General features: G+C 39.9%; 1 protein-coding gene across 1 annotated transcript; it reads right to left on the bottom strand.

The window, feature by feature from the left end:
- Positions 1-1,963: 1,963 nt before the first annotated feature.
- On the bottom strand, positions 1,964-15,298 carry tmem168a (transmembrane protein 168a). Its single transcript, XM_079816889.1, has 5 exons — positions 15,227-15,298; positions 13,245-14,404; positions 10,165-10,307; positions 4,912-5,177; positions 1,964-4,143 (listed from the first exon to the last, which is right to left on the bottom strand). The coding sequence occupies exons 2-5, from the start codon at positions 14,331-14,333 to the stop codon at positions 3,596-3,598; spliced, it is 2,046 nt and encodes a 681-aa protein (XP_079673015.1). The 5' UTR covers positions 14,334-14,404; positions 15,227-15,298; the 3' UTR covers positions 1,964-3,595.
- Positions 15,299-27,326: the final 12,028 nt, after the last annotated feature.

The raw sequence follows: 27,326 nt of genomic DNA, 5'->3' as shown, positions 1-27,326 counted from the left end.
ACGAATATTGTGCTAACTAGTTTTGATTTAGTATTGACTTTGAAGTGCTCCCTATTGCAATACAATATAGTCACCTGATAGCAACGCTCTCCCACATATTTTGCTATTGGAACTGCACTTATCTCTGTCGTTGGTATGAGTTGCAGTGGGTGGAAATAGACGAGAAATGTACAATGTTTTCTTCCATCTTTCTGATAACGTTTCTTTAGTCTTCTGGCAACCCTGCAGATTGAACCATCTGCAGGAGTCCACTCTTACATACAAAAAGTCTTGTTGGCTACAAAGAAAACAATTAATATAACAATATATTTTGAATGACAAACCTTGCATACTTGTGCTCAAATCAAGCGACTAATTCTTCCTCGACTAAGTGTTCATTGCTGCAGTCTGGTATCTTGCAAACACACATTTTATCAGGTCTAAAGTCCACAGAAGATATAAGATTGTATTATTGCCTTTTAACTTCAATGAAAACATGTCATCAGGTGATTCAATAAAGAGTGATGTCTCTCATTTGATGCCTCAAACTCCTGTTGGCATTTAATTAAACGACTATATTCAATCCAAAGCATCTGTGAGGAGAGTCTATTTTAGACACAGTCCACTGGGTGAGTTTCTGTCTCTCTGCCTGGCTTCACTCATGACAGGTGAGCTAATTACCCTTCCAAGGTTATTTGGCTAAATCAACGTTTTTAATTCAAGCTATTCAGCTGCAGCTGTTCAGATAAATAATTTGAAATCACATTGAAATCAGTTCATATCAATGAGATTTGAGACCATATGTGCAAGAGGGAAATTTAAATTGAGGGATTGCAAACGCCACTCTATTCTGCTGCCAAAAAAAGCATCTTTCTCCATTGACATTTACTTAAAGGGGTGATGAACTGAGAAATCAATTTCCCTTGAGCTTTTGATATATAAAAGTTAATCGTGATATAAGAATATCCTGTAAGTTTCAGAGCTGAAAACGTCCTTGTTAGTCAAAGAAAAGCTTTTATTGACACCAGGCCCAGAAAACGAGAGATCTCAGAATATGTCGACCACTGACGTAATAGGATGCAGAAGTGCCGCCTCAAGCCCGCCTACCGACTCGTGGAGCTAAACGGATCGCGCTACCGAGCAGCTCACATGCGTAAGACATTCCGCGTTCGTTCGCGTCATTTCACTGCAGAATCGATTGTAAACAAGATACATGTCAAGACTGGATTTGCAGACATATTGAGATTAAAAAACAATGCTGTGCCTTCTATATTGGATCCGACAGGAATGGTGCAACACACACTTTTTTTTTTAAATGTGTTAGTATTGCATTATTACAGATCGTTTGATATCTATCGATTACATACCTTAGCACGCTCTCACAGGCTGGAAAAGGTGTTATTGGTTCATTCGTGATGACTAGGACTTGTAAAGCCAGTGCTCGCAAAGGCCAAAGCCCCGGGGCTATGTACTTTTCAGACGGGCTACCAAAACGTATCACCGGCCTGCCGACGCGCTATCTTAAATATTGAAATAACATTCCTTTCTTGCGCGTGTGTGTGTGGGAGTACGGGTCAGGTTATTCACCGATCGGGCGGGCCAAAATACAAAAATAACATTCCAATCAATCGTGGGTGGATGAGAGATGTATCACTGTGTTTGTTTGATAAAGGCATTTCGCGAGTCCTGTGAGCGTTTCCCCAGACGCTTTCAAAACAATCCCCACATGTACTGAGGGGAGCTGAAGCTCATTAAATATGCAAATCTTATCCAATCCTAGCCGTGGGCGTTTACTTCCAAGTCTTCTGTGCGGCACGCCCATCAAAACCGAGCGTTTTTCAGAGAGCCTCAAACCCATGGCAGAAAATAGCCTATTATTTATTCATTATGATGTTTTTGAATGTTAAAACCACGCAAACGTCATAAGTTGACCCCAGACAACAGTATAAAAAATAAAATAAAAAGCCAGTTCATGACCCCTTTAAAAATTAGCCAAAAGTTGTATTCTGACAATGCTTTCACAAGCAACATATACATTTTTTTGTATTACCAATGACTTGTCTCTGGTAAGGTCCTGAGGCGGTGCATGTTCTCAGTTTTCTCCAGGTATTATAGACGTGCTTGGCTAAAGGAAGAATCAAAACTACACCCCAAACCATTTATAGTCTTAAAAATGGCATTGAATCTTCACAAATTGATTGTTTGTTGTATGCAAACCTGTGCATGTCCGTGTTATGATTTTGACCCAATTGTGCAGTTCCATTATATCACTCTGACATCTGCTTACTCACTTGTGTTTGCTTCTGACTCAGCAACCCTCAATAGGTGAAGCAGAGCACAGCTAATTCAGTTTAGAGGATGAAGCTAGCCTTAATCTAATCATTGCATAAAACATTTCTGCCGTATGTACATGAATCACTGACCTTAGCAAAGATGCTACACTTTGCCTCTGCTAACAGCACTGTCTTCATGTCAACAAGTAGCAGGAACTGGATTCTAGAGGGTATGTAATACAAATTACATGAAAGTTCTCCATACCTTTAAGAGACAAGCAGGAAAGGTTTTTTCCCCTCACTTTGAAAGAACAGACTCAAGGTAGCCGTAGTTCACCCGCCCGCTGTGCTGAACTAATAAAATGCATGAAAGTGACTCTAAAATGTTACCTGGGAGATGTGTTCAGCTGCAGTGAAACGCAGGTTATGCTCTCTAAAGGACAAGAATGAACAAACTGACAGAATGACTGTTTCCATGACATCACATGCCCTGTTTTCACATAACTGACATACTATAATAAACTAGCTATATATAAAACACAGTCATATGCTGCACGTCCATTACTCTCCCTTGTTCCCCATGAATCAGGATAGTGCATTGGAAAGTGGCAAGGTCCAGAATACATCAACTGGTATTTCATCAACTGTAACGCTTCAGAATGAATATTGTTCTAGGTTTCCTTTACTGTCAAAAAGTGCAGTCCTATATGCCGCCAACCTCCATTTCTTTTGGCTTGAGAGATGAAGAAAACATCACGCATGCTAGAACACCTACTTACCAAGCTGCTTATTTTAAACAGTCTTTATTAAAGGATGCTGGTCTGTTGATAAAAAATAAGTAAAGGTCAACTCGTGAAAACAAAACCCCCACTGAAAATACAAAACAAAATATGGCATGATATGGTTTAAACATTGGCTGTTGAAGAGGTCTTGGGGAAATAACTAAACCAGACCTGCTTTACTTCTTGGCAAAAAAACTAAACCTTGTAAAGGAACAATTCGATGTCTTGTTTAACTTTGCCTGAGAATACATCACAATACACAGATTTCACCCACATCCAGAGAAAATCCATTTAAAACCTAATAAATTAACACAAGGCACTTGGAACTTACTTGATACTGTGGAAAAGCACAGATTTATATGATATAAGACAGTGGCTATATTGTGTATATAGGGCACAGATAAAAAGAAGAAGTCGTCATATGACAATGATGCTTCCCATCTGTATCTGGCTATCAAAGTAAAAGGTAACTGAGCACTCAATAAAGGATATTCAAAAAATTGCATAGAAAATATATGTAGTGATGTATATACATCATGTAGAACTAAAGCAATTGGTCACTTATGATCGGACTAGTTTGATCCCCTGCCCCGTGTCCAGGATGCTGGGAGGGAACCAAGAGAGTTTCAGTCTCCTGACGCAGCGCAAACACACACTACACAGCCACAGGAGGTTAAGTCCGCAGCACCAGTTGGCTACAGCTACCAGTGGGTACGTGAACTTGGGGAAGTGTGTTTTCCAGTGCTTGGCCACATCGCTCCCGGTGGGCAGGTGGAGGGCGTAGTCACTCCAGGGTTTGGACACGCCATATATTGCGGAGATGACCCGACCCCTCTCTGACCACTGCACGCCGCTGTCAGGATCGCAGTTATATTTCACCCACTCGGAGGTGAAGTCTCCCAGACGGGGGGCTCCTTGGGCTTCGGCATCCTGGACAGGGCTCATCTTGGCTCCCTGCACCGCAATATACATCCCTTCCACCTTCCGCACCGCCTTCACCCACGGTGCGGAATTCTCAGTGTCCAGAACCAGGATGAGGCGGGAGGAGAAGCCACTGTTCCGTTCTTTCCACATCTCAAGGATCTGCTGCAGACGCAAGCAATCGCCACCTGAAGGCAAGAAAGGTTGTCAATAAATCGAAAGAAGTCTTAGGTGCATCTTTTCCTGTGCAGAATAAGCTGGACCAGACCCGTGGTTACTTAAAGGTCTGCCAACTCAAGACAAGTTCATACAACACAACTATCCAATCAAGTAAAATTGCACCAGTTGGCACTGAGTAAATAAATTCCCATTCACAAAAAGTGCCAACATATACGTGACGGGCTGTTGCTGCAGGGGAAACGGAGAGAGATGGTGCAAGCAACGCGGTAAAGGTGTAAAAAGTCTGACAGTTTGCAATGCTGAGGAAAAGACTGTGAATAACACTCTGAAAGTACCTCATTCAAAAACCGAACGAGGATTCCTGGCTGTCTGATCAAACATTATGACAGAGGCTGTGACATCCCATATCCCTCATGAGGATTAATACCTCACCGAGTTACAGGACGCACACACAGGCAGGAAGATAAAGCATGGTGGAGCGATGGAGCCAAGATATATCTTTACAGTTCAGAGAGCTTTCAGAGCGATAAACTACTAAAGCCCAGTCAAAATAAAAGCACTCGTTCCTTGATCTCTTTTACAAAGACCTGGAAAAGCAATATTGATTTTAGCATTCGAGAGAACCTACGATATAAATAACTCCCGATTAGTGCATGACATACAGAAATGAATTTAGTTTGGGTCCACCTAGAAACCACCTAGACAAGCTAACCTCAACTCTCAGTTAATTTAGATCAATTCTACCCTACCAATTGAGACTTCTATCCAGCTCTTACCTGCCAAAGTCCAGTCTCCGCTGGGAAGCGTGTGGCCACTGTAGTATAGGATGTAGGTGTCGTGCCGCGGGCCTTCTGCGGTGCAGAGCTCCAAAAAGGAGCGCAGTTTGGCCTGCAGGGTGTCCAGGCTTAGACTGGTGGAGTAATCACATCCGAAGGTCTGGATGAGGTGGTGGGTGAAGAGTCCCTGCACGGCATTCAAAGTATTTGTGGAGTGCAATCCCTGAACTTGCCCCGGAGGCAACAGCAATGGCTGGCCATCCGCACTGCACCCCGTCAAGAAAAAGAAAAGAGGATAAATTGATGGGTGAAATGTGGAAGAGAGGCTGATGCTTCTGAATTGCTAACTGGGTCAACTTGACCTTCTGAGTGTACACTAACCCAGCTACAAAAAATACAAAAAAACATAAGATGGATAAGCACAATGGAGAGAGAATTCAAAAAGGTCTTGAAAATGAGCAGAGCAAAATGTAAGATGGAGAAAAACATACAAAGAAAAGATGCAAGGCCATAGCTGACATTCTGTTCGAAAATGCGAGCAAGTAATTCAGCAGCTCCTCGCAGGGTCAACCTAACCCCTTCTGCCTTTCTAAAAGAGCACAACAAGACGTCCTGCTGCAAATATCACCCAGAACAGGACTGGCTAATAACAAGGCGAACATTAACAATCAAAACCATTATAACCCCCTGTAGCCTTGCTTCCCAAAGATTGTGATTATAAAACCAAGACCAAGCATTTGTGGTGGCAGCGTTGAAAGAGTATTTCCCATAGGAAGACATGCTTGCTGAAGACTCAAATGGCAAGTCGAAGGCACAGTGACCCATGAAAACTACCTAGGCAGGTGCTGAGCTATTCAAGCGGAAATGACTGCTTCTCTGAGCTTGTTTGTCAGGACTCTATCCTTCTCTCTCTCTCTCAATCGCTGTTTTGCGTTTCCTTCTCGATTCGTTTCTTTACTGCCTTAGATCTTGTTTTTCTCCCTGCTCAACCCATCCCTGGTTCATTTCCCCTCATGTCTAAACAGAACAACATTTTAAGCACCAAAAATAATATCATGGCTTAAGGCAGATTTTTGGCGGAAATATCTTTCCACTTGAATTCCACAAGATGTTTATTAGCTACAAGGCATTTATCATTAAAAAGGACTATTGAATTGTTCACGGTTTTAATAAACTATTAAAATGCTTTCTGGGTGAACCAGCTGAATATTTGGATGATGGCCAGAGCTCATTCCCTTTAAGAGGAAACAGTACCATGGCATCTGCAAAGAATGAAAACAAGCCCGTCGACCTGAGAATTTCTCTCTCTCAACCCTCCCTCCGCTCTCATCTTCCCAAGAGGCCCTCGTCATGGTAAAAACATGATCTGTACCCATCAGATGGAAGATTACACCTTGCTACATTCCCCTCATGCGCCTGCTCCACGCAGAGCCTTTTCACAAAGAGTGCTGGAATACTGAGTGTGAAGAGGCTGTGGAGCGGCATCCTAATCGACATCATAATCAGCGACCTAACTGACGGCCTGCCCTGGACCCCACCCTCACTCTCTCTCAGTATGCATGGCACATGCTTCTCCCAATGGAACCAGCAACAAACCAAGTTTATTAAAAGCTACAACTTTATTTAACGCTAACCTGTGTTTATAGAGATCCAATTCAGGGTGGTTTCTACACCCCTCTATTTTTTCTGAACACTTAGCAAAAGACTGATCAAGAGGCACATTCAAGATGAGGGCAGCAGACTATGATTGATCCCTTGATGTTGTAATTATGAATATTAATCATCTTTCTGATTTAGCTACACTTCCAAAACAAGCTGTTTATGGAATGACTTGATCATCATCGTTGTGACATTATGACTCAGTAGTGACTCGGCCTGATTTGAATATCAAAGACTACTCAGTATTCAGCAATAGGGGTGTAACGGTACAAGTATTCGTATCGAACCGTTTCAGTAAAGGGCTTTCGGTTCGGTGCACGTGTGTACCAATGCAATCTTTCCGAATGCAATCTTTAACAGTTAACAGTCTGCTTGTTTTGAGTGCGGAACACACTTCAATCCGAGTTCCCACACAAACATATTAAGCATTCTGTCCATTTTATCACGAAATTCAAACGATAAATGCCGTTTCGACGCTCTTTAAAGGATTAGTTCACCCCAAAATTTAAATTTCCTGATAGTTTACTCACCCCCATCTCATCCAAGATGTTCACGTGTTTCTTTCTTCAGTCGAAAAGAAATTACGTTTTTTAAAGAAAACATTCCAGGATTTTTCATCATATGGTTTTCAATTGCAACCAAAATGCTGAAGGTCCAAATCCAGGCCCGTCACAAGGGGGGTGCGAGGCCCTGTGCGAACGTGATGTGCGAGGCCCGGGGGTATAGCCTATTAACTGGGGTCTACTCTGTTGCTATAGTGACGAACAATTTGTTGGTTATGTGGATATTTAAGAAAAAAAATCGTATTCAGTTTAACAGCAGGTTCAAGAAGTTAAACCGTGTAACTGAACTGGGCAGTGCGCACATTTTTACGCTAAAAATATGTTCTAAATTATGAATGGGTCAAATGCGTTTGCAAAACGCCCTGAATGCACTTGAATTAGTTTGGACTGCTCTCTCACTGAATCATCAGAAGCCATTTCTCAGTCGGTAAAATTATAAACAGACAGTATTGAGAGGACCAGCGCTGTTTTTTAGTATTTCCTCTGTGAAAATGAACAAAATGGATGTCTGACAATTTCGTTGCTTTTTGCAGTTTTCAGATTTAAAAAACGTTTAAAACGTCTCGAGATAGAGGCTTTACTCATTCTGCGGTGCCATTGCTCTCACTGATGCTCCGACAGGCTAGTAATAGTTAGGTTATGCTTATTTAACTTTAATAGTGTTAAATAAAAAACCTTTTGTGCATACCGTCAGATGAAATGCAAGCGTCCGCGCTTTCTCCGTCCATGCAATAAATGCACATGCTTGAATGAGTGCACATTTCTAGCGTATTTACTTGAACTTCGTAGGTAATATCTATGGTTTGACCCATGTCAGAGACGGCCAAAAATCTGAAATTTGAATGTACTGGGAATAAAGCTCTATGAACTTGACGTGCGATGCCCGCTGACTGACATGTTTGCGCATGAATCACCGTCACACGCACAGAGAAATTGGCTATTGCAAGTTACTGCATAATACATTTTTAACAAGCAGAATAATAAACATCACCATACACACTTTTAGCTATGTTTTTTTTAAACTATTATAGTATTTTGAAGGACAAAAACATGAACTTTAACTATTGGCTTTACGTCATCAAGTCAGCTGTCGTCTTTACTTTTGCGCGAGGCCCTGTGCGGTCGCACGCTTGGCACAGCCCTTGCGACGGTACTGTCCAAATCAATGCAGTTTCAAAACGCTTTGATGGGCTTCAGAGGCTCTGCATGATCCCAGATGAGGAATAGGGTCTTATCTAGCGAAACGATCGGTCATTTTCAAAAAAATAATAAAAATGAATATAAATTGCTCATCTTGCGCAGCTCTGCCAGGTGCTAAGGATGACGTAATCACGTCGGAACGGTCACGCTAGACGTAGGCAGAAGTACCGCCCCCGTGTTTACAAAGCGCTCGTGTGAAGACTAATACAAACGCCCTTTACCAAAAACACTCAATTTTCAACTTCAAAATCGCCCGGTATCGCTGTTTTACCTTTTTTTTTTGCTAAAGGGCGTTTGTATTAGTCTTCACACGAGCGCTTGTAAACAAGTAATCGCTGTGTAATCGTTCAATCAGTGTTTCAACCGCGGAAAGACAATAAAACAGCTTGTTATGATGTCACTAGCATTACATGTACCTCAGAAGTCATTGAGTGTCCACAGCTGTTAGTTCACTAGAGAAATCAACTCTTTCACTAAATGTATGCTCTATATTAGCCTATATATTCATTATATTCTACTTAACCTGTTAGTGCTGTCTTGTTTATTTAATGTATGTTTAAATAAATTTGTCATGAAAATGACAGCCACTGTGTATAAATGATATTTCAACAACAAATTGGAGAAGAAAAAAAAAGTATAATTAGATTTAGAAGTTAATGCAAAAACTGCCTTATTTGAAGCTTATGAGTGTTGATTATTATATCTCAAAATAAATAGCAACTTAGGCAAATAGTTTGGGCTCTGTTGTTAACCTTTAATATTATAGTAATGTGCAAGCAAGGGCTCCCTATATAGTTTACAGCATTATCTTTAAGATACTTTTAGTTATAATTGAATTCATTTAAGGACAGACAAAAAAAAATTTCTGTAAACCACTGTTGAATAAAAATAAATAAAAAGCAATTTTGTAAAACTGCTGTACTGAACCCGTACCGAACCGTGACTTCAAAACCGAGGTACGTACTGAAACGTCAGTTTTGTGTACCATTACACCCCTAATCAGCAACTTTACCAAACCTAAAGAACAACGATGTGAACTATGCTGGTAAACAAAGGCTAGCCAGTCATAATAGAGGTCATTTACATATACTATAAAAGTCATAGGGATGCACCGATACGAAAATTTTGGCTGATACGATAACAGATAATTCTTTATATTTGAAAGCCAATAACCAATATATTGGCCGACCCGACAATTCTAAATCCAAATTTGTATGTAATTTTAGAAAGCCTGATTACAATAACAAAAGTCTCACCATTAAAAGCCATACCCCAAGCACACAATAACAATAGAAATGTACATATATTGGCCGATACCAATATGGTGGCCTATATATCATGTATCCCTAGTAAAGTAGCAAAAACTATAATTTTAAGCCGGGTCAGAGAAAGGATGAAAATAGTTAATGTGTTTTAGTGCAAGAAATTTGGACAATATTATAAGTGGGGGGGGGGTTATATGGATTGAAACAAACAGAACAAACAATACACAATGAATGAATGTATGTCATTAAAATCCACAAGCATAAATAATAGCACTTCTCTGAATTGCTGCCAATATTGTTCCAGTATGATAAATTGCAAATGTTTCTCCCTTGTATGTCACTTTGCATAAAATATTCAGGTAAATGCAAATGCTTGTGAATTGATTCTAAGAAATATGATTCCTCAGAAAACCAGTTTCTCAGGTATTAATGTCTGTTATAGCAGTTTTCTGCAAGGTTATGGATCTCTGCCAATGCACATGTGACCATCTGAACATGCAAGTCAGAACAAGCCTTTGTGTGGCATATTGAATGAGTATTGAGTATACGTGTGTATGAGCATTTACCTGGTGTAGTAAGTGGGAATTACCACCGCATACCCAACGCAGGTGCCTCCCAAGCAGCTGCCCAGTTCATGGAAGAGTCCATGAGCCAGAGACTCCAGTGGCAGTATCACTAAAAACACACTCATGAAGAGTCCAGAAGTGACCTGCGGAGAGGAACCCTCAGTGATCAACAATTCTGAAGTGAACTCAAAGAGAAGGACAGTTGTACATCCAAACAAACAGTATAATTTCAGTCACTGTATGAACAGTTAGTTGTATGCTAGTATGTAATTCCGGACAGAGCCATTGTTCTCAGACCGGTTTATTTTAATTGAGTGTACAACAGCCTGAATATGCAACCTGACTCAACAGGTTGTTGCTTTTGTTGGTAAAAAAAAATCTTCACATGCTGGATAATATTAGCAAAGTTGCAAGTGCTTCTAGTGACTCTTGCAGAATTCATATCTTAACATTAAACCTGTGGATAACTATAAAGTGTAGATTAGGCACTTGTGCCCAAGGACTGATAGTTGGTTTATTGAGTTGTACCCATTTAACATTACAAATGATACATTTTTCTAAATATCTTCTTTTGTGCTCCACAGGTTTGGAACAACATGAGGGCGAGTAAATGATGCCATCATTTTCATTTTGGGGTCAGGGCTCCAGACTAACATTTGAGAGCAGTGGCACTGGAGGAAAATGTATCATAAAGTTAATTTAATAATAAAATTACTATTGTTTTGCATTGTTTTTTTAAAAAGTGCAGTTGCTAATAATATTACGTTTATGTATTGGAAATTTAACAGTGAAGCTCTGAGCTTGTATTGATATGCAGATAAAATTAACTTTTATTAACAACAGTCAAAAACGTAATTTTTATCCATGATTGACTTCCTACTTGGGAGTGGAAATGCCGCCAACTACTGGTTATAGTGGTCATTTCATGTATTACATTTTTTTTTTAAAGTGCTTGTTTGCCACAATATGTAAGTTTTCCTACATCTTTAAACTTTTAGTTTTACAAATCATCACATTAAAAATAAATAACATAAAAATTTGATAATATTTAGAGCTTTGAGGTACTGGATAAAGTGTGAAACACTTGAACGCCCTTCACTCTCAAAAGGTTGTACGAACCCTGAGATGAATAATGTAAAAAAAAAAACACACAAAAAATGTGACTATTTCTGCCACAATACCATGTGGTGTTACTACATTAAATCCGTGGTGAATGTTGGTGATTTGTGGACTGAAACCCCTGAAGTTCATACATGGCACACGTCAACGCTGTTTGATTGTCAGAGATTTCTGCGGCAAACGCTTATCACTAGATCTCGCAGTAGCGATGTTATTAATTCTGTGGCGAATTCAAATGCTTTCTCACTGGATCTCCCAGCGCTGTGTAGTAATGGTGTTGCTTAATCGAGATCGGCCCGTTTATGAGCTTGCGCTGTGTATTATTGCTCCAAGCTGATCAATGGTCCGCACAGCGCAGCTCAAACGAGTAGCGTGGTTTGCTTTCTTTTAATTTGCCGTTTGATGTTTCTCATATGTAACAGAAATGTCAGCTCTTATCAGTTGGGCACTGTGGTGGTCGCACCGGTGTGACCTCTAATGCTGCGTTCACACCAAACGCGAATGGAGCGTCAAAATCGTGTCTAGTTGGAGGCTTTTTGAATTAATTTGCGTGTCCACAGCGAATTGGACGCACGTATCAATCGAGCGCTTGAAGCGAAGTTCAAGGCGCTCCAGGAGAAATGTCATAAAACACCACTCTGCCTCTTTTAATTTTCATCAAAAATATATATTAAAGGGGCTATATGCAACTTTTTCCCATAAAATAAACGTAACAATAGCCTTTTTATTTTACCATTTATGACTCAAACATCTCCTGATGAGCATACTGACACCTTGTCCGCTCACAGTGGGTGCACCTATAAGCCTGTATCCTATTTTTCCTATTTTCTGGCGGGTCGTCTTTTAACGCGCAGTCTGCGGATGTGACGTCACCACCGCTGCGAGAGCGAGCAGAAAATGAGAGCAGTTCTGTTTTTTGGCCACAGGTGTCAGTCGCGAGTTTAAATTTCAGAAAAACGCATATAGCCCCTTTAAACATTAATAGCCACACAAATGTGGTCCAGGCAACGCACTACCTACATTATCTTCACTGCATGTACGTTTAAATATCCTAAAAAAAATTAAGTTATGAAACTTCTCTTTGCCCTCAGTCAAAACGATTTGACAGACAACAAATTATAGATTCATGACACCAAAGACGGCCCGTTAGATCCACACAAGACGAACCACTACAGGACATCAGAGCCAGCGGAAAAACGTCAGAAGGACTGGCTGAGGAAAGGCAGCTCTCGCCGGGGTTAATGAGCGCTGAGCGCCCGGTGATCGCCTGGATCTCACAACTCCAAAAACGCAAGATCATTTTTTTAAATAGGCGCTCTCTTTATAAATAAACCACAGATTTGAGCTTTAAACAACTACATTCTCACTTGAAAAAGTCTTAAAACTACATTTTGTGACACAATAGTACTATTTTTAAATTAAGCGGGTTTCTCATCACGTCACTTTACCACGTGGCAGCAGCAAGCAGGCTCCTGATTGGTTAACGCGGCGCGAATTGACGCCAAAGTTCAAATTTTTCAACTCGGGCATCAGACGTGAATTTGCTTCAAACGCGTGAATGCACAAAAAGCACCACTCGCGCGTATTGCGCAATACGCTCAATTCGCACAAATGAGGCGGAATCGCGTAACCACGCAAAATGCGTCTATCACGCCACAGGACCGCCAACGCACCTTTCCATTGACTTAACATTGAAATCACTCGCTCCTGCCGCTCTATTCGCGTTTGGTGTGAACGCAGCATAACAAAATGTAGTCGCACCAGCAGGAAAAAAGGTTGCAAAATGCGACCAATTGGTCGCAGTCTGGAGCCCTGGGGGTGAAAGAGTGTTTTAGTAAAAGTATCACAATGTAGCATGATTCCTCAGAGTTGGATGTTAAATGTCAAGTATAAACAGATTGCTTGATATCTAGATAGATGAGACTGATTCTAAAAATCATTAAATCAACAACATGCTTTACCTGCCATGAAACGGACCCCAGTATGACAGTGGACATCAGGGAGAAGAGCACCAGTCGTTCAGAGATGAGGCAGAAATGACGCATGCCCCTGGAGGCCATGATCCTCTCCAAATTGAGCGTTTGTGAGCGCTGGGCCGCCCATGTCTTCTGACACTCGCTTAGCTTGGTGTGGAAGCACCATAGTGTGACAAGGAACACCACGTGGCACAGGATCCACAAGAGGCCAAAGACGCAGAAGCCAGGGATGACCAGGTACCAGGCTTTCATGTTACCCAGCTTCAGGGCACAGAGCACAAAGAACGCCAGCTCAACGGATGCCAGCGGAAACAGAGAAAATATCCTCCCCAGGCGGCCAGCTGAGAGAAACTGCTTCCAGCGTTCTGTCGCCGACAAGCCGTTGAAGTAGACGTCCAGAAGGGGCTCGCATATAAGCCGTCCCAGGTAGCAGATGAGCACGAAGGGGTTTGTTTGGATCTCCAAGGACTGGAAGAAGGTAACGGCAGTGATCACAGCAAAGCAGGCAAGATTAGGGAGAGCCAACGGTGACTTCATGCGAAGGTCCACAATGAGCGCCATTAACGCAAATGTCAGAGCAATCATGGCCAGTGACTTGTGGAAAACCAAGCTGATGCTTGCAACACCAAATCCCAGGAGCTCCAGGAGCTCAGATGAGGTCAGAACGACTGCTTTATACTTAGCACTACCGCACAGACGTTCTGTTATGGCCCAGAGCGTCCGAACAGCTACGCTAGAGAGCAACAGGTAGTTTGTGACCTGTTCCTTTATGTCTTTCTCCAGAGATGGGAAGTTCAGGAAGCACAGGAGACCCTGCAGGAAGCCAAACCACAGGTGGAAGAGACTTAAACTGGCCGACTCCATTGAAAAGTAGTAGTAGAGGATACAAGCTATGGCTGAAACGAACAAACCCAAGATGAAGATGACCAGAATCACGGCCTCTGAGGTCTGCTCCCATCGTACGTACATTCCCAAGCACACAGCAACCAGCAGGTTGAAGCTGGAGAGATACCCCAGACAGCGGAGAGAGGACCACATGTCCACGCTCTTGTCCGATTCCTCTTGGCCTGACATTTCGGAGTATGATCGCAGAGGATTAGGCCTCACTCCTTCAACACTAAGAAAGATAATGTTGAGGCATTCCACTAAAATCAATAATGGGGGAAAAAAAAGATTTGTTATTATTGAAGACGGTAATGCAATTCTAAAAACATCAAAAACACATGCATATAATCGACATGCACCGATCATGCATGTCAGCTCAAAATTAAATTATCATCTTAAAAAGGCATCCAGACAAATGGGGGGGGGGGGGGTCATTCTCATTTTGAATCTGTAATCAAATCAAACAATGTTTATATATCTTCCGAAAAAGGATAAATACTGTATATTTACACACACACACACACACACACACACACACACACACATACATATATAGGGGAGACTGGGTCTTGTTGTCAGTCAGGTATGTCACAAGGTTATGAGTCAAAAGTCCAATATTACATATATAAAGAATATACAGTTATACTGTATAAACTGCACACAGAGAATACAGTTTCTATACATCCCAACCCTGAGAAATATTCGCTGTGAATGGAGTAAAAAAGGTGTGACAACTAGCACCGTTTCATCTTAATACTAATAACACAACGATTAGATATTTGGTGCACATGATGGTCATGCGATTTCCTGACAACTAAGTACGTATACATAACAGACATAAGATGACAGCTCATGTTTATTGCATTACGAGTGCGGGTAAGGTTCAAGATTAATATGTGTGCAGATGTGAAACTGCCACATAATCAGCCTAGACCAGACACTCTCAACTTTAACATTGTATACTTTGAAAGCATTCAAATACAGCGATAACATTTTTTTAAAACATGATTATTAACGACCGACTTTTGTAATTCAGATAACCGTTATTCGAGAGTAAAACATATAAGCAGAATTATTCTTACATGTGTTTATAGCAAAGAGTTTTTAGTTTCCCGATGGTCATGATGCTTCCGGACTCCAAACTACGGCGGCACAGAAGGCTCAAAGGCAAAGTGTAAAATCTGACTAGAAATATTTTCACCACATTTTATTAATTTAGTCGGTTTGTTTATTGGAGATAGACATGTCAAAACATTTTGTTCTTTTTATAATAAAGAAAAGGCGCTTGATTTAAATATCCTGCTACTTTTTCCATGTGCCAAAAATAAAGCTATACACATATCCTGTAGCCTACTAAAAATATAATATAATTCTGTACACAGTGTGTGATCTGTACTGAGTCTGACCCAAGTATGAGAGTGTGTTGTGAATATTATGGATTCAATGTTTGCATCTGTGGTGTAAGTGTTCCTGTGAAGAAAAACAAAGTAGCCTATGCTATTTTTTTTTTTTCCTTCCTTCCTTCTTTTTTTTTTTTTTTTGCAGTTGGCATTAGAAAACATACCGGTAATTCTAGATTTTCATGAGGGGCAAGCTATACGCTGTTGTACTGCAGTGGATAATATGCTTCAGCTATTCATTTCTGAATCGTATGAAAATAACATACTTAAAATCAAACAGATAGCATAATAGAAAGCATAAATCTCTTAGTAGGCTATGCTTAAAAGACATGCCGGTGAACAGTAATGAAGTCAAGTAGGCGAAGAAGCGTGCACCCTCTCCCTTTACGATCAGCTCTGAAAATGGATCCTTAGTGAAGTGTGGCATTTTCTCCTATGGTTCCTGGTTGGAGCTCTCCGACTGGGTAAATAATACAAGGCAGGCTGCCTCATACACAAATTTCTGCAAGCATGAAAAGAAGAGAGAGAGAGAGAAAGAGAAGTTATGAGCTTCCTTAACTGTGTACTACCTACATCAGGAGGTCTAGTACCTGGAGAAAGTTATTCCCCTTCATCTCAGTGGGCTGGTGCATGGCCCCACTGAAAATAGCTGAAATCTGCATTTTTGGTAATGGTTCTAGATAATGGCTCATTATTTAATATTCTTTATGTGTGGTGGCAACCTCAAAAGAAAGAAAAAAATAAACCTAAAGTCATTTTTTATTAGGCCTACTACCTTCCTCCTACATATTATTGTGAGTAGGCCTATACCTTTAAATATTTATTTAACTAACTAAACTGGTAAAAAAAAATTCACTTTACGAAGCAGATTCCCATGTAATACTGGCAATATTTTAAGAAGTTCTGTTACCAATATTTTCTGTTTATTTGCTGTTTAATCAGCATTAACGATGCCTGATTCGCGAATGAATGAACTCTTTTGAGTCGGTTCTCATTTGAAACGTCAAATGGATTTGCAATGATTCAGCTAACTCAAAGTCCGAATCATTTAACGTTAGAGCGGTTTACTGCGTGAAAAAAGTACATTTTAATATCGTAAAGAATATTGAATGTACAGAATGCGTTACACAAACAGTGGTGGATGAAACTGATAGACAAACTGTCCATTGAAACCCAGCCTGTAATACACGTTTATTGCACCGACGAGGAAAGACTGTATGAAGACAAACAAGTGCAGCTTTTGTGAGTGAACGACTCTACTTCAGGTAAATACATTTTCTTAGCAAGAACGCGAAATCACTAAAAGTACCATACCGCAAATACCATGGTACAGTTGCTTTGTTTGTCGTTTGCGTTCCCTGCTGCACTGACAGAGACACGGCAAACGAGTCAAATTTGACCCAGACAATTTTGTTTTTGTTTTTATCTAAAAATGAATGTGATGAGATAAACACAAGAACCGCAGAAACAGGGACTAAGTTACATGAAATAAACAAACAACAAACGTTCTGCGATTCACGAGTAAATGACTCTATGAACCGATTCTTGTATTCATTCGAAGCTCTCACGAAACACGAATTCACAAGTTACCTGTTTAAAGGGATAGTTTACCCAAAAAAATTTAAATTGTCCCAGGACATTTTTAATATAACTCCGAATGTATTCGTCTGAAAGAAGAATGTCATATACAGCTAGGGTGAGTAGATCGTTTGAATCAGTCACTGCAATCAGTCATGGCGCTTACTGAATCAACACGAATTACTCGCTCACTGAAATGTGAATTACTGTTACTTTGACCATGTAGGCTCCTTAAAGTTCTTTAAACTTAAATCCCTGCAATTATTGTTAAAGATACTCATTTGCAACAGTTATTTCCGTTTGATTGTATAATAATGTTTAAGAAAAAAATATATATATTAGGCTAGACAGCTTGTAAACGTAGGCTATAGACAATATCACATTTGCAACTGTTTTTGTAATTTTGTAATTATTTTGAATGTTTTTATTACTATTTCCTATTATTCTAACCCTGTGTAGTTAAACAATATAGGCCTATTTTGGTGCATGTGTGTGAACCTGCATCTGACTGTGTATGTTGGACACACAGCTGCATCTGTTGCTCATCTAAACTGTTTGCAGTGATAGAGTGGAGATTAACTGGTTTGCATGATTGTCTGCACATGTGGGATTGCCGTTTGAGCCGTGTTTTGAATGTGTGTGACATGATAATAAATGTATGAAGAAAGGAGGAAATAGAGAAAGAAACCCGTGCATGGTCTCAGAGTGCATTAAGGGGTCATACCCTTTTATAAATACATCCAATTAGTCCACATTCACCTTTTTTGAATGAAATATTGAGGTCATTCTCCACAAAATAGGCCATGCAATTCTGAAGGAACAAGATAAGTGCGACAAAGGGAATGTGGGCTTTTTTTAATTAGCACTGACAGTTGAATGTATAATTGAGAGATCTGAACCGTCCAATGTGTTCGAATGCTTCAGTCACTGAAACCCACAAATAAGCGTGCACTTATTAATCTTTGTAGCTAATTGCCTCTTAAAGACGTTGAACTAATGCAGGAGTGCATGAATGTGCTGCTTTCTGGACTTTCTGTGGGCTGCAAGACTCCATCCACCTATTCCTCCTCCGCAGAGAAAAATAAGAGAGAGAAAGGGGAAAAAAAACCCTATGAATTATGCACACCTGTACACCTCCACACCACCTGGCAACCTGCATGTAGCATCACATTAAAAAGGGGCATATCAAATATAAATACCGCTCTTCCGTGCAACACCATGACATGAAATAAGAGCAGCATTTTCAGTCAGGCTCGGACTTGATATGAACGTTGACTAAATATATTCCAGAGAGGACAATTGCACTAATTAATTTTGTGTCCTGCTCGGCCATGCAGACAACATGTAAGCCAAATACTGCAAAGTGAAAGTGTTTATTATTTGCTCAGGCATGTGGTGTAGCGCTTAAACATCTGGGCTGGCCTGCTTTTGGATACTGGTGTCCGAAAGAGGTTTGTTTTGGTTTTACATGCTGTTTAAGGACCAGTTTATCTGGAAACATTAAACATTGCACTCAATTGATCAAAAGTATAGGTCAATCTGTCTATAGATTTTGTAATGAGAAAAATGTCTATTGAAAATTCATAAATTATTTCGCAGACAACTATAAAATATAACATTTCCTCATAAATCTACTTAGTAATAAGTTCCCTATACATAACATATTTTTTAGAAATTGATGCAGATTTTTTGTACTTTCTATTATTTATAAACAAAACACATAAAAATGGGTTTTACCAACCTTTATTAATACACTTTTTATATGAGCATTCTTTTAATTACAGATTTTTTTTGTTTATGGCATGCAGTGCATTGCCCAAAAAACTATTTATATATGTAACTTAATATATTTTATATTTAAACGTTTACATTAAATAAATATAAATACTTTTATATTTATATACACCGATCAGGCATAACATTATGACTCGTTATTGTGCTCCTCAAATCATTCCTGAAGCATTTTTGCTTTGTGGCGGCGCATTATCTGCTGAAAGAGACCACAGCCACCAGGGAATACCGTTTCCATGAAAGGCTGTACATGGTCTGCAACAATGCTTAGGTAGGTGGTACGTGTCAAAGTAACATCCACATGGATGGCAGGACCCAAGGTTTCCCAGCAGAACATTGCCCGAAGCATCACACTGCCTCCGCCAGCTTGCCTTCTTCCCATAATGCATTCTGGTGCCATGTGTTCCCCAGGTAAGCGACGCACACACACCCGGCCATCCACGTGATGTAAAAGAAAACGTGATTCATCAGACCAGGCCACCTTCTTCCATTGCTCCGTGGTCCAGTTCTGATGCTCACGTGCCCACTGTTGGCAGTCTCGGCGATGGACAGGGGTCAGCATGGGCACCCTGACTGGTCTGCAGCTATGCAACCCTGTACGCAACAAACTGCGATGCACTGTGTATTCTGACACCTTTCTATCACCTTTCTAACTTCTTGAGCAATTTGAGCTACAGTAGCTCATCCGTTTGATCGGACCACACAGCCCAGCCTTCACTTCCCACATGCATCAATGAGGCTTGGCCGCCCATGACCCTGTCGCCGGTTCACCACTGTTCCTTCCTTGGACCACTTTTGATAGATACTGACCACTGCAGACCGGGAACACCCCACAAGAGCTGCCGTTTTGGAGATGCTCTGACCCAGTCGTCTAGCCATCACAATTTGGCCCTTGTCAAACTTGCTCAAATCCTTACGCTTGCCCATTTTTCCTGCTTCTAACAGATTAACTTTGAGGACAAAATGTTCACTTGCTGCCTAATATATCCCACCCACTAACAGGTGCATTGATTAAGAGATAATCAGTGTTACTCACCTGGTCATAATGTTATACCTGGTCGGTGTATAAATGTATGTGTTATAAATTTTAATATATATATATATATGTGTGTGTATTTTTTTTAATAATGATGAAGCTGTGTACAGTCATCACATTGTACAGTATTCAAGTTGTATGGAAAATATTTTATTATACAGTATATATATATATATATATATATATATATATATATATATATATATATATATATATATATATATATATATATATATATATATATATATATATATATATATATATATATATATATATATATATATATATATATATATATATATATTTTTTTTTTTTTTTTTTTTTTTGAATGCATTTCTAAGGCATATGTGTTAAAATTATATTATTTTAAAAGATTTCCCAATTTTTATATGCATTATATTTATTATGGACATTCTTACATCATTGACCCAAATATGACTTTGTTTCCTGATGTACTGTTGCACTCCGACTCCTGGAAGTTGCATAAAGAGACAATTGAATTGGGAGCAGTTATTTCGGTCAGCGCTTGCCATTTTGTGTGCAAAATGCTTTAGACAGTTAGTAAATGGACTGTGTGGATGTTTTGTGAGTTTATCATCTGAAACTAGCATTAGACTATAGCCGACATACAACGATACAGTATGTAGGCTAGTCTCGAGTAGAAGGTTTGGACTGCATCGCAGCTTTCATTGGCCAAGGACCGCCCAAGAGGACATTTGACTGACATGTAAAGCAACAAATCACAGTACGTTTTATTCCTCGTCATGTTTAGGGGCGTGCAAATGTAAAGTCGATGTCCCCACAATAGCTCAATTATCCATTAAAGAACAGTAAATTCAAGTTTACTGCAACAGTGGCGCAGCAAACTTCACAGCTTGCTTTTTCCATAAGGGGGTTTGGCGTCACGATGGCTTTGTTTCCAGGTGGACGTTAAAGAACGCGACACACACGTCTCCCGGAAATCCTGTAGAATTCAACCAATCAGAAGACGACTTTGAAACTCCTTAAGTGTTTCCCATTTTGTGTGCCATATGCATCAGATGTTCAGTCAACGGTCTGTGGGCGTGACGTCTGAGGCTGAGATTATATGTGGCCCAACTTAATTTACGTGGTATTGGGGTCAGATTGACCAAACTCCATCCTTCCATTCCCCTTCCTTCTCTTGTGCACGACCAACTTCTTCTGACAAGCACAGCATCAGCAGCACGAGCGATCTGTTCACTACAAATCTCATTCCCACAGAAATCAATATGATGTACTGAGTCTCATAAAGAGGCTGTTTGGAAAGGCAGCCACATCACAGCCTAAATCAAAAAGCATGTCAGGCTTCAAATGAAATTGGGGAAAGAGACGGATGGGGATGAAGGCAGGGATGGGGAATAAAGAGTCAAATATTAGTGATGTATTTAAATGTATCATACGGCATTCTGTGGCATATTGTACCGAGGCAAAGGATGCTGATTAATGCCTGTTGAAAGCCAAAGATACATCTCACAATGCTCCAAAACTCATCCATCTCAATAGAACAAAGAGAGTCTTTCATCTCAACAATGTCTCGGCAGTCTCTGAGGATAAACGTTGCAGGTGAAAGGCTTTGTCAGGAATTGTTGGTTCATGGCATGCCGTTTTTGCCAATGCATAAAACCGCCATATGTCTTTCGATAAATGATTCAAGTGCTTCAGTTAGCATGTTACGGTGTGTCATTTGAGACAGTGTGTGCCTCATTCTGGTGTATTACATTTGAGCATTTCATTTAGCATGAATTAATCATGTCACCCGGCAAATTTTCCCTGACAGAACCAAAAAGGAAACTCGACTTAAATGCAATTTCTGGTTCAGCCTACATGAGCTAAATATACACTTGGTTCCTGTACATTTTGCACCCCGTGTTCTCTCAATAAAAGAGAGAAAGTCGATTTTATCACGGTTGATCTTAAACATTAAGACATTTCCTTTCATGACGGTGACCTCATATATCACCTTCATGTATAGCCAAAATGGCTTTTTAATAATCTGACCTGTTCAGTGCTGCTGAGCTGCAGAAATAACTCCGGGATCCATTAATCGAGGTGACTGCGAGGAAATTGCAATTCAACATTAATCTGTTTGTTGAAGCTAAAGCTACACGACGGGACTGTGGGCTGTTGTACGACCATAATACGGCCATCACGGCCAATAGAGAAAATTATTAACGCACTAACATAAAGAGGCATTAGTCACCATATCCATGATCAAATAAATGAAATATTGATGAGATCTTCTGGTGAGAATGTATTACAGTCATGCAATAAATCCATCTCTCAGGATGGGATGAGATGTCCCATACGGTGATGTTTATTCGAACTGACTGGTGATCTTCCGCTTGATTAAGATTCAGAGGTTACATGCATGCATCTCTCTGTCTGAGCCATTACGTTCACCAATCAAAGATGGGAAGTAAATGAAATCGATCCCTTAGGATGAATCCTGGGCAAAGAGACAGTTGTTCTTCTTGGCTTTAAACAGGAATCGTCAGATCAGTTAAGCTGAGTGAGCAGTTTGGCGTGTGATATTCCAGCCCGGGTGCTCGAATGTGCATTGGACAGATGGAGTGTAAGAGGGTGGCCGGGTCAAAGATGCCCCTCGATGCCCTGTCAATGACAGTGACAAAGTTTCCAGGGTCAATCAGTCTTCTGTTGCTCTATAGACTAGAGATACAGTAAAGATAACATCTGTTAGTTGTAAGCATAATAAATTACTTCTGCAATAGGTTTACATGCATCCAGTGTCAAAAAACAATCATTTTCTCATATAATATAAATTGCAGCATCACCTCTTTTCTCACAGTGTCAGAACTAGTTTGATTCGGTCTCTAAACCCCAACTTTCCTAGAGCCTACTCTGCTCTGATTGGTCAGATGGCCCAGTCTATTATATATTCAATGGCACGTCACATTAACGGAGCTTAGCGCTCAAACGCAACCCCGCAATGTCATCGTCCGTCGCGGTGTTTCACTGTAGACATCGTCTGATGCCAATTTGGTAGACATCGCCCCACCCTACTTGGGATACAATTTCTTGTGTGTAAGAAAAATATCCATACAGGGCTCCAGACTGCGACTAAATGGTCGACCATTTGTGCGACTGAATTTGGTTGGAGGCCGCACTGGTGCAACCACCGCGGTGCCCAACTGATAAGAGCTGCCATTTCTGTTACAAATGAGAAACAGCGGACGGCAAGCAAAACGGAACGGAACCATGCTACTCGTTTGAGCTGTGCTGCGCAGACAGTAGGGCTGTGCAATTAATCGAATTTCGATTTCGATTTCGATTTTGCCTCCCAACGATCACCAAAATAGTACAATCGAGAAAAAACGATTATTTTGCCTTGCGTTCTGAATGAAACGCGCATGCGCTCATCCGCCCCTCCCGAAGCCACAATCTCTCTCAGATCGGGAGTCTCGTGTGCATATCATCCGCTGGAATTTAAAAACTCTGCGCGAGTAAAGATGGCAGAAGGAGGGCAGTTACAGCAGCGTTTGGTGAGCAAAAAAGGCAAAACCAACTCCGTTGTCTGGGAACAGTTTGGCTTCGAGGAATCAGACGACGAGCAAAAACATGTTACGTGCAAGATTTGCTACAAGTAGTGTCTGCAACGCAAGAGAACACCACGAATTTGTTTAACCACTTGAAAATTAAACAGAGTGACCTATGACAATCTAATAAAGAAACAAAAACTGACGAGAGCAGGGGTGCCGTGTAAACGTCCTTTTTCCCCCTCATATTTTTCAAATAATTCTCTCTTTGTAAACTTTGTGCAATGCATGCGAGTGCTGCCATATGTTAGAATATGACCAGTCGTTTTCACCGTCGTCACCCGGGTTTAGTGCCAGAAGACGCGAATGAGAAGCCGCGCGCTGTGAGAAAATGTATCTATCTGATAATGTATCATCCGAGAGCGCGCACACGTCTCTCAGCGCGCAAATATTGAGTTCTCTTTCAAGTCTTGCTCTTGAACGGACAAACTCACACAAAACGTATGTCAACATGTCCATCTTGATGAGTATCCTAGCAGACATAGTCTGTATATGCCTTAAGTGAACTTTATACAGTCGAGAAAGACGACGCATATCCGATCCGGATTGAATAGCTTTTGTAAGTTTAATAGGATTAATCTTTAATTTATGCACTCAAATATGCAATGTTATTTTACATTTGAGACATTTCTGTACCTGAAAACTAATGTTAGACGTACCTGAAAAGCATATCTAGCCGAACCATATTGTTTATCTTATTTATTTGTGATTATCATTTTTACGTGAATACTTTTATACTTTGATTTGAATATATGTTATATTATTTATTTTAATAGTTCAAAAAGTACAACAAATGTTACAATTTCAATTGAATTGTTGAAAGGTGTATTTTTAATAAATACAACACATTCCCAAAGTCATGTGAAATAATCGTGTTACATAATCGTGATTTCAATATTGACCAAAATAATCGTGATTATGATTTTTTCCATAATCGAGCAGCCCTAGCAGACAGTTTATCAGCTCGGAGCAATAATAGACAAAACAGCGCGAGCTCATACATGGGCCGATCTCCGGGCGACACCGTTACTAAACAGCGCTGGGAGATCTAGTGCGAAAGCATTTGAATTCACCACAGTAGGCCTATTAATAACATCGCTACTGCGAGACCTAGCGGGAAGCGCTTGGTGCAGAATTATCTGTTATAAACCACAGATATCAGAGCAAACAGAGCTGACGCGGAGACCAGGAGAAACATTTTGAAACATTCAGGGGTTTCAGTCCACAAATCATAAACAATCACCATAAATTTAATGTAGTGACACCCCATGGTATTGTGGAAGAAATGGTCAAATGTTTTTTTTTTACATTATTCATCTCAGGGTTCGTACAACCTTTTGAAAGTGAAATTCAAGCACTTTTTTCAAGTGTTTCACACTTTTTCCAGCACTTCAAAGCTCTAAATATTATCCAGTTTTAATATTATTTTTAGTGTGATGATTTTTAAAATGAAAAGTGTAAAGGTGCTGGCCATTCATGGCAAAAAAAAAAAAAACCCCACTATAACCAGTAGGTGGTGGCATAGGAGCACTTATTTGACTTATTAGACATTTCCACTCCTTAATATATGGAAAAAAGTAGGAAGTCACAAAGTCTCATGAAAAACTAAAACTTTTCTTCAAATTGTGACTGGATTACACAGAAAACAAGTAAAGAGTGTTCCTTTTAGTTTAGTATGATACTATAGAAGAACAATAGTACATTGAATAAGAGTGGATTATTAAAAGGTTTTTGCACATTACTGTTGTTAATAAAAGTTCATTTTATTCTGCATAACAATTCAAGCTCAGCGCTTCACTGTTAAATTTCCAATAAACAAACATGTACTATTATTAGTAACTGCACTTATTAACAAAATGCAAAAACAATAGTAATTTTATGATTAAATTAACCTAATGAAAAATGTTCCTCCGCTGGTGCCACTGCTATCAAATGTTAGTCTGGAGCCCTGTATTATCAAAGTATTTATTTGTAATACAGTGGAAATTAGTAGATTTGGTTAGCATGTTGATTTACGGTGTACGGCCCTAAATGAAAAAAGTTAGTCTGGAGCCCGGCCATATTTAAAACTTTATGAAGTAATATATCTAGCTTCCGGCAGACCGCCTTCCATATTCAACTTATGAAGAAAGTGTAGCGCCTCTCGCAGTTAAAAACGATTACGCTACGTCCGACGTCATACATTGCGTCAGTTATTCTTGTGTCGTAGGTTGAATATGGAAGGTGGTCTGCCGGAAGCTAGATATTTTACTTTACAAAGTTTTAAATATGGGTATTTTTCTTACACAAGAAATTGTATCTCAAGTAGGGTTGGGCCATGTCTACCAAATTGGCATCAGATGTCTGATGTCTGATTTTACTTTATAACATGTTAAATATGGATGATTTTCTTACAAAAACCCATCGATTCGCTTCAGAAGGCTTTTGTTAACCACCCGGAGCCGTGTGGATTACTTTTATAATGGATGTGTACACTTTTTTGGGCTTAATTTTGGGCTGCCATTAGAAAGCTTGGAAGAACCTGGACATTTTTTAAATAACTCTGATTGTATTCGTCTGAAAGAAGAATGTCATATTCACCTAGGATGGCTTGAGGGTGAGTAAATCATGTTTGAGTGAACTATCCCTTTAATCACGACATCAGTGACTAGTCAACGTTGACTTGACTCCGAAATCTGAAGACGTTCAACACCTAGGATGCAATAACTGCATTTATCATGCACCTTGATCTTTGAAACCTTGCAGACCTTTTACATTCACAAACTGCTATATTACACACTACATTAAAAGGTCATATCTGAAAAAGCATAATAGGGGCACTTTAAACTTTGCCTATTTTCAACTAACTTTGTTTTGTTACAATGTCAGAAGATAGTGTACTCTTTCTCTGTTGCAAGATGTACCCATTTATTTGTAAGCAAAAGTTATCCAGCCTTGAAATTTAAAATTGGTCTTTGGTCTTGCTGTAGAAACAATGTCTGTTTCGTTTTCATTATCTCTAATCAACTAAAGCAAAAAACACTAACGTAGCCAGGCTGAGACACCTGCAAACTAGCTTAGATTGCAGGACTGAAAACTTTTTTCGTCAGAAGAGCTGCAAAAACAGGTTGTCGGTAGCTGTTGTTTCGAGTTGGCTAGTGGGACGTAGCTTTAAGCTGAGTAAGCAGTTTGCCGCTTGAGGGCGCATTGGACAGATGGAGCATAAGAAGGTGTCCCTTATGCCTCTCAACGCCATAAATGATAGTGACAATAAAGTATTCAGGGTCAAACAACTGTTTCTTTCAATCAGCAGGTAAATGTAACGTTGGGTGACAAGTTGTTGACACTCTGATTCAGCCCATTGTGAAGTCTGATTGAGCATGTCGCATATCTATACACAATTCAAAGCGTGATGGTATCTTAGAAACAATTTAAACTTAGCTTTAGAATACATTATAAAGTCAATGTTGATTCTACATTGAAGATATATTAAGCACATGATTAATCTGTGTAGGTGGATTTGCCTTTTACTGAATTATTGAAAATATGTTCAAGAGAGTATTTTGATCCCATACACAAATCGAGGATGCTAGACCCTCAGTGGCATAAACTTTTAGCATTGAACATTTAATTATGTATAATTTAATAAATACTAGCAGTGCGGGTTAAAAGAGAAAAATACAACATATTGCTCATTTTGTTATTTTTATTGCATTTAGCATGGAATGAATTGCTTACGTGATTTCACAAATGCAGGGCATAGACCTAGAAAAACACTCCATCTATCCATAAGGCTTTTTTCTTATCAACCTGCCATTTCTGT

This window comes from Gobio gobio (assembly GCF_949357685.1).
Source record: "Gobio gobio genome assembly, chromosome: 5".
Lineage (NCBI taxonomy): Eukaryota > Metazoa > Chordata > Actinopteri > Cypriniformes > Gobionidae > Gobio > Gobio gobio.
Note: the sequence above shows the minus strand (reverse complement) of the source record. Positions and strands in the feature narration are given on the sequence as shown.